The sequence below is a fragment of the Lonchura striata genome, chromosome 7 (assembly GCF_046129695.1).
Source record: "Lonchura striata isolate bLonStr1 chromosome 7, bLonStr1.mat, whole genome shotgun sequence".
In the NCBI taxonomy this organism is placed as follows: Eukaryota; Metazoa; Chordata; class Aves; order Passeriformes; family Estrildidae; genus Lonchura; species Lonchura striata.
In genome coordinates this window covers 35480583-35494217 of record NC_134609.1, presented here as the reverse complement: position 1 = coordinate 35494217, position 13635 = coordinate 35480583, and the positions used below count along the sequence as shown (strand labels likewise).

At 40.7% G+C, this 13635-nt stretch overlaps 2 protein-coding genes across 5 annotated transcripts in view; one reads left to right on the top strand and one right to left on the bottom strand.

The window, feature by feature from the left end:
• The window catches only part of LRRTM3 (leucine rich repeat transmembrane neuronal 3), an 80505-nt gene extending 68050 nt beyond the window's left edge, over positions 1-12455 (top strand). For 2 of the 4 annotated variants that reach the window (XM_021529026.2, XM_031505161.1), the window contains one exon: positions 10868-12455. In XM_021529026.2, the coding sequence (XP_021384701.1) occupies positions 10868-11077 (210 nt within the window). In that variant the 3' untranslated portion in view covers positions 11078-12455. Of the gene's footprint in view, positions 1-56; positions 3595-10867 lie in introns of those variants that run through there. The other 2 variants (XM_021529028.3, XM_021529027.3) reach the window with 2 other exon arrangements.
• Positions 1-13635, bottom strand: part of CTNNA3 (catenin alpha 3) — a 412512-nt gene that overhangs the window by 291871 nt on the left and 107006 nt on the right. The window lies entirely within an intron of this gene.

Sequence of the window (13635 nt, the reverse complement as noted above, 5' to 3'; positions counted from 1 at the left end):
ATTACATAAACCAAATGTATTTACTGCATTGTCTGTCCTATTATCATTTGTTTCAGAAGAATTCAGGCTCCATTCCCATTTTCCAGACAAGACCTGCTGGAAGCACTGCCAGTTCCACACCCATTTTGTGTGTTCCCCAAAGTCCTGTGGGCTCCTGCTAGACATGGGGTGTTTAATACTGCTTAACATCTCAGACTGCATGAAAAGAACCATCCTCTGCCTACTCATAGTACCGAAAATACTGCAAGCAGCTTCTTTTACCACAAGGCAACCTGACCCCATTTTGACCTGAAGGAAACATGGTGACCCAAAACAGCCATGCAGCAAGGGCTATGGATTGCTCTCTCCACAGCTGAAGTAAGGAAATAAACGTATTTGTATGGGTTCCAGCGAAGATCAAAGCCACTGAGTGTCACTGGCTGGCTCTAAAGAAATATCCCAACCAATCTGCCCTTCCCTCACTGCTCAGGATTTCTGTAAAGAAGAAATGCATTTTACCTGTACAAATCTGAAACGAATCCCACTGAAAGGCACCAAGTGGTGAGCAGGATGGGGCTTTAAGCACTCCTCGTCAAAAAGGCCACAAAGAGTCAGAAGAGCCCAGGGAGGCAGAGGTAGCCCAGGGAGGCAGAGATAGCCAAGAGAGTCAGGACAGCCCAGAGGCACAGATAGAGACCCCAGAGGCACAGATAGAGACCCCAGAGGCACAGATAGATAGCCCAGAGGCACAGACAGAGACCCCAGAGGCACAGACAGAGACCCCAGAGGCACAGACAGAGACCCCAGAGGCACAGACAGATGGCCCAGAGGCACAGACAGAGAGCCCAGAGGCACAGACAGAGAGCCCAGAGGCACAGACAGAGAGCCCAGAGGCACAGATAGCCCAGAGGCACAGATAGATAGCCCAGAGGCACAGATAGATAGCCCAGAGGCACAGACAGATAGCCCAGAGGCACAGATAGAGACCCCAGAGGCACAGATAGATAGCCCAGAGGCACAGATAGCCCAGAGGCACAGACAGATAGCCCAGAGGCACAGATAGATAGCCCAGAGGCACAGATAGAGACCCCAGAGGCACAGACAGATAGCCCAGAGGCACAGACAGAGACCCCAGAGGCACAGACAGAGACCCCAGAGGCACAGACAGATAGCCCAGAGGCACAGATAGCCCAGAGGCACAGACAGAGAGCCCAGAGGCACAGACAGATAGCCCAGAGGCACAGACAGATAGCCCAGAGGCACAGACAGATAGCCCAGAGGCACAGACAGAGAGCCCAGAGGCACAGACAGAGACCCCAGAGGCACAGACAGATAGCCCAGAGGCACAGACAGATAGCCCAGAGGCACAGAAAGCCCAGAGGCACAGACAGATAGCCCAGAGGCACAGATAGATAGCCCAGAGGCACAGACAGATAGCCCAGAGGCACAGATAGCCCAGAGGCACAGACAGATAGCCCAGAGGCACAGATAGAGACCCCAGAGGCACAGACAGAGAGCCCAGAGGCACAGACAGATAGCCCAGAGGCACAGACAGATAGCCCAGAGGCACAGACAGAGAGCCCAGAGGCACAGACAGATAGCCCAGAGGCACAGATAGCCCAGAGGCACAGATAGATTGCCCAGAGGCACAGACAGAGAGCCCAGAGGCACAGACAGAGACCCCAGAGGCACAGACAGAGAGCCCAGAGGCACAGACAGATAGCCCAGAGGCACAGACAGAGACCCCAGAGGCACAGACAGAGAGCCCAGAGGCACAGACAGATAGCCCAGAGGCACAGATAGATGGCCCAGAGGCAGAGGGGCTCCTGCTGCCCATCCAGGGACAGCAGGAAAGAGTGGAAAGGATAGCCTGGCTATCAAGAAACTGTCACTTCATATTTGGAATGTCTGTCCCAGATATTAGAGGAGTTAATATTAAGTTGACCAAGCAATGCTTTCTTGCCCTGAGAAATTTGTAGTCCTAAACTGAGGAATGGTTTCAGTTTGGACAATTCAATACATGAACAGCCAGCCTGAGTGCCACACAAATGTCACAACAGCAGTGCAACTAATACACATGACAAATATTCTAACAAGTGCAAACAGTAACACAACTTAGAAATAAAAAAACCTAGCATATATTGACATACTGCTTGGGAACGTAACAGAGTTCTTTTCCCTCAAGAATTACATGGTCATAAAATATAGTATGAAGGCCACTTAAAGTGAGAAATAAGTTAAAAAAAAGAAAACTTTTTCATTAGTATAAATATCAAACAATGTATGTACAGGATGTGATAGCTGAGGAAAAGAAACAATCTATTATTACTTCCATCACATCAGAAAATAACAATTTTTTATCAGTCAGGTATATACAGTAACCTTATTAAGAACCTTTACTGAGAACCGAATGATCAATATATCCCATGCTCCCCCTCCATTAAATTTATAAATCATATTAAGCCCTGCTCTTGCTTTTCAAGCTGTGTCTGGTATTAGTCTTCTGTTGTAATATCATTCAATTTTTAACCAACATTGTTCTTTAATTTACTTAAATAATTACACAGAGCCCATTCAGTAATGTAATAGGAAATACTTCATTCAGAAGAGTTTTATGAAATTATACTGTTCTGTAGAACTAAACAAAACAACCACTTCTCAATTCATGATAAAGTCCAAGAACCAAGTCTGACAAAGTATTGTATTTAAACATTAAACATAAATTTCACTCTTCTTTTAGATATATTCTTTTCTATTCACTTTTCTGTTAGAAATTTTTGGTTTAAATTCTTCTGTGTTTAGAGTTGTTTCTCTCAATATCCATTAGGATGTCTCTTCTCTCTGTGTGAACATATAATTTCTCCTACCACTAACAAAGAAGAGGGACTTGATTCCAGGAGAGCTTCTGCCAAAATTGCAGTAACATTTTGGCATCATTCAAAGGGTTTTTGTGAGATATATGAAAATGCTGTTGCGTTCCAACAAGTAGAAAACATCAATATGCTAGTTATTCAACTGAAGTGCAATGGTAGCTATATGGCGAACTGGTCTTTTGCCAGTTTAAATTATTCTTTGAAGAGATGATCATCCACTGCTCTTTGAACAACACAAACCCACCCCACAGAACAAAGGAAGGAAGGATGCGACAAGAACACCAGGAATTCTGTGCAGCATGCATTACATTTTCATGAGAACAGCTGCATTACACAGTGCAAAATAGACTCCAAATAGGGAATACTTCCTGCAATAAACAAACCATTTAAGTTTTAGCAAATTATTAAATCCCAAGGGAATCTGTCTGTATCTTTCAACTAATTTAATGATTTGCATGCAAAACTCAGCATGTGGGGCACATTTGGATTTGAGTCAGGTACTTTAAGGGACTCTGAGACCATAAAAATCAGCAAATGGATTAAAGCAGACTCAGTATAGGCTTTCCATCTCTGATAGCTATGCCTGGATTAGTCACTGGAATAATATTACTCATATTTTAAACTGATGCAGGCTGTGAATGTTAGGTTTTTAAATAATTTGAGAGCACTGTGCACAAAGCAACACCACTCCATAGAAACAAATTGTTTGAAATATAAAGAAGAATTTCTATTGCAACACGCCTGGGACTGAAATCAAAACCCTGTGATTAATATCCTCTTTTTTCAGCAGTAGTTTCCTATGCCCAAAGGGGCATTTTTGATGTTATGCCTTTAAATGATCAGCACACACCAAATAGCTTGAGGTGTGCTTTGCCTCAGCACAGCACCATGAAAGGACACAGTGGTAGCAGAGCAGGGGAACTGAGGGGTTGGGGGGGGGGGGGGGAAGAGGGGTATTGTTTGTGTTTTTAAACCATTCCTACGTGTGCTTTTACACAATTCCTATGGCTCTGGGACTTGGGATCACATGGGAATATCCCTGATGCTGTATCACTGACCACTGAATGCCTCAAAGTCCCTGGCACTCAGCTGCAAGTGCTGCAGTAGCAGCAGAGCAATGTGGCTGCACACCCCTGCACCAGCTGAAGAACATCCTGCCTTGACACACACCAAGCTAATAAAATTAAGCATGGCTGCATCTGCAGGAAGGGCTTTGCCAGCACTCTGCTGAGCCAGTGTCGTGGCTTTAGCTACCAGAACATCGTGGATTGTTTGACAGGATTCTGTCAGCTGCAGATATGACAGAAATATTAGGAGAAAAGCATCAAACACCAACTTTTGGTTGGGTTTTGTGTTTTGTTTTTTTTTTTAATTGGTGCCCCATTTTAATCTCAAGATACCTGTAATACAGAATACAAATGAAATGCATAGTTTGTCTTCAGCTCAGTTTCTACACACTAAATTTCGGGAAAATCAAGCTAGCAGAGTAAATAAGCCCTCCTCCTCACTTTCAGACACAAGTCCCTCTTCCCTTAAGAACTACAAGTCTTGTGGTCCTGGCTTATGACATCCCAGGGAAGGCCACTTCATCCAAAGACATGCAGGTGTCATCAGCTCATCCCATCAGGCAAGCCACAGCTCATGCAACACTTGGCTGAATCAGCCTTTGGACAGCCCAGAACAGTCACAATCCCAGCCCATGCAGCAGCAAAACTGTTTCAGTGTCAAGCACTGACAACTAATACTCTAAACTCAGAACCACAGAGTGTGGTTTCACTGTTTGCCTCAGCACCACCAGACTCTCCTCTTTCTGAAAGCCTCTTTTGGGATATATCACTTAAGGGAAGAGAGAGCATCAGGGCACCTCAGTGAAAAGCAGCCAAAGTGACAGTGTAGACTGCAAAGAAAAGCAAAGGTGAATGACATAATAGACTAATGGCAGCCAACATCAATATAACTGGAAGATGGAGAGCATACATAAATTATTAATATGGTCAGTAATAATGGTTCTTCCTCCTTAAGACAGAAATAGAGGGGAAAACTATAAACAAAGCAAGCAAGAAAGATTAAGATTTGGAAGATAAGAGAGACAAAGGGCAAAGCATAAAAAGGATGATGTCGACATCATCAGTTTACCAAGTTCCTTGGTATTTTCTAAACCCCCTCTCACTGGGCTTTTAATAACTACAGCTTTCACTAAATTTAAAACTTAGCCTTCATAGTTAGATGCACAAACTATATAAAATTTCCCAACTGCTCACATACTGAAAACTAAAACCAGCTAAAGATTGTATCAATAAAAATGCTTTCATTTTCTTAAGGTAAATTCATGACCTGTGGAGTTTGAGTTGGGTTCTGAATACTCAGAGTAGCTAATACTTCAACTTCTGGTTCATTCACTGTTGTTTATTCTGCTGCTGTTTTATTTCTCTGTAAACAAGTTTGATGAAAAGTAATGAGATTGCCTGTTATAGTACTTAGGGGATATGAAAATTGCCTGTTACATTAAAATAATTAGAGAAGAAAATAAGATCATATTAATCGCACTCTACAGAAGCCTACCCAAGGTATGTGAACCCATCCTCTGAGGAACACTAACAATGCTACTTAGAGCCCTCTGATGGCCCAAAAAGTTCAGCTATCAACTGAAACAGGAACAATTAATAAAAATCTGTGAAGATAACTGCAGTTGGTGTTGTAAATAAGTGGATATTGCAGCTGGAAGTCTCGAGTGGGTTTTGCTCACTATGAGAAATACCCCTGATTACCATGCACAGATCTTGCTCTCCCAAACACCAAGTGTGCCCCTGGGCTTGGGGAAGACTTGCTGCACAAGCAGGCCCCGGGCTCTTTAACTGAACAAGGCACCCTGATGTTCCACTAAGCCTGGCTTGGACAAGCTTTGAAGAACTCTAAATCACTGTTTGTTCTACTTTGTGATACAAGAGGTTTTGATTTAAGGGAGAGAGACCTCCCCTAACCATGAAATGTATCTATAATGTAAATCAAATTAATTTCATTGGTTTTCTTCTAAGCATTCTAGAACTTTCAGAGGAGAAGGGAAGGGGGTGCACTGGCCTCTTCCAGGGCTTGTTCACATGACTTACCAAGTGTGCATGTACAATATACACACATTAATTACGTATGTGGCTCAAACACACATTCTCTGAGACATCTCTGCAAATTCACTGTGTCTTTTTTAATGTGCTTTTATTCATACAATTCCCTTATATTTTAAGATAATCTATAGATTGCTAAATAGAGAATTATAACTAAGATACAGTATGATGCTCAGGTTCTCCAAGCTGCAACAAACTTACTAAGACAAAAGATAGCTCCCTTCTATCTGCAACAGAAGCTTGCTAGGCAATACTTCCATTTGAGTCTATCATTTATCCAGCATCCAAAGTAAAAGCTTTATCTGTGTTGATTCACTTTTAGTCCCACAAAGTTCAGTGCTGTTGTTTTTAAATGATACCTTGGTAATTATGCCTTCAGAGCCTTTCTGATAAACACCAAATTTTGCATACAAATTAAAAAGAAATGAGAAGCCTAAAAAGGTTAGTGCTTAGTTAGATATGGATCTAATTGTAATAACATTTTAGAGCTACTTTAAGATAATGTACACCTCTATTAAATATTATTAACTATATTTCAAGCAACTGAATGGATTAATCTTTATTTAGTCACACACTCTCATACCTACTTCCTTAATTTACTTTACTACATTAGAACTTCAAGGACTGCTATTAAAAGGAAATAAAAATCCAAAACTGTAGGTCGTTCAAATTAAAAACAAAACAAAACAAAACCGACCAACGAATAAAACCCACACAGACAAAGAAATCCACACAGACAAATTTAAAAAAAAAGAAAGGAGATATTTACTTTGTCAGGCAGAAGGGTATACTTGTTCATTTTTCTAACATTATTAGCAAGCATAAGTGTCTAACTGAAAAAATGTAATACATGCTCCTTTCAGAGTCAAGCACCCAATTAGAGCTAATCAAGATACAAGTTGTTCTCATCTCACAAATGTCACATTCATTGCAGGAAGTAAAGATCTTAAGTAAATATCACCCTGTACAAATTTTAGGAAAATTAACAACATGAAAGACAAAATGTCCAGCAACTAGGAAACCATGGCTCATTATGTCTTAGCCTGAACACCAGTGAACTGAATCAGTGGAATACAAAACCTTTTCCTTTGGCTTTCTCCTCTTTGTTATCATCTTAAAATTAGGAAGGGCTTAGCAGCTGTTAGCAGCTGTTTACTCTAGCATTTCAAAAACTGGCAAAGGTGACTGTCAAAATTAATATGTGCAAATTGCTGATTTTCTTTTTCAATTACTTCTACTTTATCAAATCTACATTGAAATAAAAAAATAGCCTGGCTTTCCCATGGAATCTATCAGTGGTTGAATGCTCTCTACATTCACTTCTCATCCTCAGAAAATATCACTTTACTGCTCAAGTTTTCACCATTCATAGCAAAGCTTCAGAAGTTCTGGTCTTTTTTTGTCAAGGTGATTTTTAGTTTTTAATGCCACCCTTTCTTTCCCAGGGAATGTGCTGCATCATGAATTACTGAAAAGTCACGTTGAACACTGAACAGGAAAGATAACTATTACAGATGGACTATAATTCCAATCATGCACTTAGTAAAGATTTTTTAATATCAACATAAGCCTAGACACAGCAGCTACTTCAGTAAGAGATCATTTTGTTTGTACTGCCATGGAACCAATGGGTCCTTCCCTTAAGAGTGGCTCAAGTGATGGTTGAAAATACTTAAAAGAATTTCAGGTTCCTCATCTGCCCTTTGCTTCCTCACTCTGGTCTTTCTATGCCAGGAATGTGCAATTTAGTCTGACAGAGCAGTGAAGGCTGGGCACAAAGCACCTGTTTGGATTCAGCTGCATTGTTTCTCACATTGTGGGACCCCAAGTTAACCACAGATGAACATGTTAGAATAGAAAAATTGCCAAAGCCAAGCAGGACACACGAGACATCCCATGACTATGCAGCAGAAAAAAAAGCAAGAGTTCCTCAGTACTGGAAATTCTTTCATCCTTTTGAAAACACAATTCTCCCTCACCAAGAGGCCATTAACATTTGTGTGAAGAACAATTCTGCTGTTCAGTGAAAGCTATTCTTGCTGCTTATACTTTTGGTAGGTTTTTAATTACAGCCTGAACTGAGTAGAAAATGAGTTTGAGAGAAGCAGGAAAAAGCCTGAAAAAATCTTTCCCTTTGCATTCAACTCCTCCATGCCACTGACAGGAAAGCTGGCGGAGTTGATGCCTGTCCTTGGGACATCTCATGTGAAGCTCTCACCAGCAGATCCAACAATACACTGCCCTTTACCAGGCCTGCAGCACTGGGACTTGGAAAGGTTGAAATAGATAAACATGAAAGAACCACCTAGGAATTAAGAGGTTTGAAGGAAAACAATGGTCTTTAAGAGTGACTAGAGATTCCCACAGCCATCTTTTTTCAGCATTTTCAAGGGACAACAACTCAGCCCAAGGCACTCACTGCCTTACAGTGTGGCCTCCTCACAGTGTATGCAAATTACCACAAAAAGTAACTTCTGGTAACTTTACCTCCACAGCTGAATTACTTCTGGGTAAGAGGGATCTGAACTCTAAATCCATGACCATCATAAAATTGGCTGTAACAGATTTATCTATTCCTTTTAAACAAAAGTTTCAGTATCTCCCTTGTTTCACAGCACAGCAGTTTTAAGGGCTTGAAGAAGCAGACTATGAAAGAAAAGGGGCAAGATGATAATCAGATAAGTATTTTCTTTTCATAACTGGCTATCAGACAGCTCTAGGGCATTATAGAGAGAAATTAAGGGACTTGTCACATGCAAGACCTGCCTAAATCACAGGGAGAACTTAAATGCAGGGGAACAGAGGCAGGAGACATAAATGGTACAAAGCATCATAGCTCTGTCCTAAGACTCCTTAAGGAAAAAAAAGTCACAAACTGATGGATGGTGAAGTATCAGCTTTGTTTTGAGGTTCATTTGAATAACAAGAATCTTTCCATGGCCACAAATAAAGCATTTCGTTTTGTTTTGTGTACATAAAAGCTGTATAGTTCCCTGGTATGTATTATAAGGGCTTGCTTACTTTTTTAATTGAATGCAACACCAAAACTGAGCATGAAACAGCTGAAATTCTCACATATTTGCCATATGCTGATATACCACATTCCCATGACTATTCTGTATATGACTCATTACACTGTAATTCTGTACATTTTCAGAATAACACATCACAGCTCTATCACTTCCATTGCTTCCATCCTTTAGCTCATTTCATTCTCCTGTTTCAGTGTGGTTTATGTTCATCCCTCCTCTTCATGATCATCTGTTTTTCACCTCTGTCATCTTCACAGAAAATACTCCATTGCCCTATTGTAATTTCCTATCACAATATTCTCAAGCCACCCAGAACTGTGGCTGTCCCCTTATGCCTTTATTTTCCAAGTTTTCATTCTCAGGATTCTATGGCTGAGTCTTGAAATTGCCCCAAGAGGTTTGAACACCCCATGTCCATGAAATTTAAAAAATACCAAAATCCTTAGGCTGAAAATATTGCCACTAATTCTAAATACAATACATTCAGAAAAAAAATGCAATCTTGTGTCTTATGAAAGTGCAGTCAAGGTCAAGCAATCAGGTAGGAACACAGGCACAATAGCAGAAGTTTAATAAACGCTGTAAGGCCTTTGCAAGAACCTTTCCCACCTTTGCCAACTGCTGAGATATTCATCTGGAGCTAGGAGTGTTCCTCCCCAGCCAGTTCACATCTGCTTAGAAGCAAATACACTTCTGCAGGCTAGAGAAAATAACCCATTTCCTGCAAATCCCTGTAATTGCTACAGAGAGACCAGACCCAAATTGTCTGCCTCCTCTTTTTTAAAAATAAAAAAAAAGGAGCTTTCCTTTTAGTCTGTGGTAACCTTTCAGCTGCCAGTGATGATCAAAAGAAAAATGAAGAAAAAAAAAATCAACATTCCAAACACTGGACTTCATTCTTTTCATGACTGAACAGAATTATTTAAAAAAATATTCTGGTTTGCCATACAGTTTTGTAAATACAATCATTCAGCTGCACTTTCTATGTAAAGTAAATCTAAAGCTTTACACTTCCCAGCTGAAAAGACAGAGGGTTGCTGGAACTTCCCCCTCACTGCACAGAAATTTAATACTATGCAATGAAATTCAGCTTGCAGAATAGATGCTCCTTGAATAGAAACTGCAATTTTAAGGCTTCTGAACTGTAAATCTAATATAAGCTAGGGCGTCCTGATGCTCATCTGAAGCTGAACTCCAGACAATATGAAGCTCACATATTGCTGGTAATTAAAAACTGCAGTGGGTTTTACTCCAGAATGCTGCCAGAGATGACAACTACTACAATTGCTGTGATATTATTAGATTATTTATTCATTTCAAAGAACAGGACATTCTTTATAACTAGAAATTTTTTTGACACACATCCCACAAGGAATGAAAACAGGAAGGAAAGCTGCAAAGGAGGAAATACAAATAGGGAGGATCCCTGTTCAGTAACAATGCCAGGAGAGATGAGGTCTCCTTCCCCAAGCACTTCAATAGTAGGAAGCCTCTCACCTGTATTTCCAGGTATCACACTCACTGACAAATTCAAGCCACTTACTTGAAAAAGCATTTACATTTTATGTGCAATATTCCATGACAGAGTGATTATAGCTGAGGTTAACTACATTCTAAAGATAATTTAACTTGAATCACATCTTAACCTTCTCAAACACATTCAAGCATGTACGTAGCCCTGGGCTTCGAGATCCAAGGTGATGGAGGTCAGGGTTAAAAACACGCTGGAGAAGAGCAGGGTGTGGGTGGAGAGCACTGGGCAGAGGGATACAGAGAGCAGACACTCTGGTTTTCCAACACCCAATTCAGGCAAGAACCATCGGGTAATGCCACTTGGTGCTTTTCCCCTCTGTTTCTGCCCTAGATCCCACTGTCCATGAACGTGTCAACGTTTCTGGCCTACGAGCAGCCCACGCTGAGCTACTGCGGGGTGCACCACGAGCTGCTGGCCCACAAGCCCTACGAGGCCGGCGGGCAGGAGGAGGCAGCGGGCGCCGGCCTGGAGGCCGAGCTGGACCTGAGCACAATCACCACGGCGGCACGGATCCAGGAGCACGGGCAGCAGCTGCCCTAGGGGCTGCTGCACGGGCTGCCAGGGCTGCAGCCAAACCGACGGCAAGCGACGGACACGCGGGAGCAGACAATTCTATGGAGTGTGGGATCCCTGTGCAAATTAAAAGTCAATCACAAAGATTAATTGTTTCCAGTCTACAATTTGTAATTAGTTCAGTTGTGCAGTATTTTTTTGACTTTAGAGTATGACCCTTGAAAGTTAATCTTTTTCAAAACTCATCCTACCTACCTGTATAAACTGTACAGATGTAATGTATTTTTCATATTGTAAAGTTTCAATTACCAAGAACAACTGGTATGTACAGTGCCATAATTTAATTACATCTTACTTTACAAGCTTCAGTTTCTAAGGCTTCAAATTAACAAAAGTTATTTCTTGTGTTATTAAGTTACTCTGTTTTGTAGGGATCATTTTGTTACTGCTTTTGTGCCCAGACAACTTTAATCTAAAATTCTGTCCTTTGCAGAATATGCACCATTTTTACTGTGTTTAATGTGTAGAATTTTATCTACTGGTTCCAGAGGGAGGGTTTAACTATTCGAACTTCTAAGAAATATCTGAAATATATAGCCAAGTTTTCCTAGCAATGAAAATTTTAAGAAAATAATAATTCTCCTCAAACTTACCTGTTGCCTTGAAATACAGTCTTATTTTTAACAACAAAGCTTGGTTATGCAACTGTTAGTCAAGGCTGATGGTATTTTATTAAGTCTCACTGTTCTGCAAGACAATACAAGACAGGACACTTCAACAGGCAGCTACAAAATCTGCTGTGAGAGTCTGCCAAATCAGGCATTTGTATTTCTGCTTAAAGACAAAGGTGTCCAAAACCTACTTCTGTCACAGACAGCTGCTGTGGCAACAGAAGTGGCAACAGAAACAAATCCCTATACTACTCCTAGAATGTAAAATGTCATGCAAAAGAAACATTCACTTGCTGAAAAATCTAGTCATTCGGAACAAATACTTAAAGTTTACAGTCCTTTGACATTATGATAAATCAAACAAAGAAAAAAAACCCAAAACCTTTAAAGAAAAAGAAATTAATGTAGTATTAAGTCTTCAATTAATGTAGTATTAAGTCTTCAATTACTACATTGCTTATTTGTCTGTCATTTAATATCTGGATTGAAGCATTTTTATACCCCATTCTTTTGCTTTAAAACTTCAAGGTTTCTCAATACAGTATGAGAGTAACTTTTTATACCACTACACACTACCCTGTAATCATAAAAGATTACAGAAATTAGGAAGACATTATATCATGCTGACTCTGTGAAAAACAGAATGGGAACACAAGCCTTCCAAAATATAGGAAAAAGAGTTTCATATGGTGAAGCAACTTTTTTATAATAAAGAGAAATTATATAACCACTAATCTATTTTTCTGGATCTTTATCCTACCATATTTTCATGTAGCTACAAAGCGGAAGACCAAATTTTAAAATTAGAGGGCAACTGTTTGTACAAAACAAGGCAAAGAGAATGAAAATTAGGTTCAAAAATTGGTAACAAATCAATCTGTATTCAGTACCTGTTAAGTGGAAACAATGTGTCAAAAGATTATAATACATTGCACTGCTTATTTATTAGCACTTAGATTTTGTAACATATTTTGCATAAATTATTTCTTCTTCAAAACATTGTCTTTTTACACCCTCACACTTCAGTTCTGTATTTCTTCACTACACTGGTTCTTGACTCTGTGGTTGCCTTCCACAGTGCTGGAATTTTCCTACACACAGCTTGAAAATATATTTTGCTAATTGTCCACTGCCAACAAACATTCAGGAGTCACTCTGGGGCTCAGTGGCATTCGGACTGCAGAAAGAAATTACCTGAATCACTCCACAGCTGGTTTTCAGGTGTAATGTTTTGGCATTCTGGCTCCTGGAGCAGGTCTGAGCTGGAAGGAGCAAATACCACCCTCCCAAAAGGCCGTTTCAGTTGTTCTTACTCTGTCCTTCCTACTCTGTACTTCGACCCACTGTCCTCGAATATTTGCAGTGTGTGAACATGGTCCTGGCACAAAGGAGCTACTCAAAATGCCCAAGTGTTCAAAAGTTCCATTCCCAGCATTGGACCCTGGAGAGCTTAGACTGAGGAACATGAGAAAATATTTTCTTATGCAGAGACACAAGAAGTTTTGGATGTATCTGATTAAAGAGGCATGGCTGGGTAGATATTCACATACACATCAACATTTCCCCTTTTCTCTTCCTCAATCGTGAATCAAAGACCCCCAGTTCCAGATGTCACAGGACAAATGGCAGAAGCAGAGTCACAGAATTAGCCCCTGACAGACTCCTCATACTCTCACAATCACTTCCCAGGCATCTGAAACACCAGGCTCTCTGTAACTCCAGCAGGCCACTCCAGTGCTCTGCAAGATGGATCCAACATCCAGGGCCCAGAGCAGCAGGGGGTGTGTGCTCACCCCAATCCCAGACTCTAAAACATGCCTTTCTGTACATATTCAGTGGACACTTTTTTTAAATGGACTACCTCAGCCTGAAACTTGTTATTCTCAGTAAGACAGGTGTCCTGAAGAAAGCTAG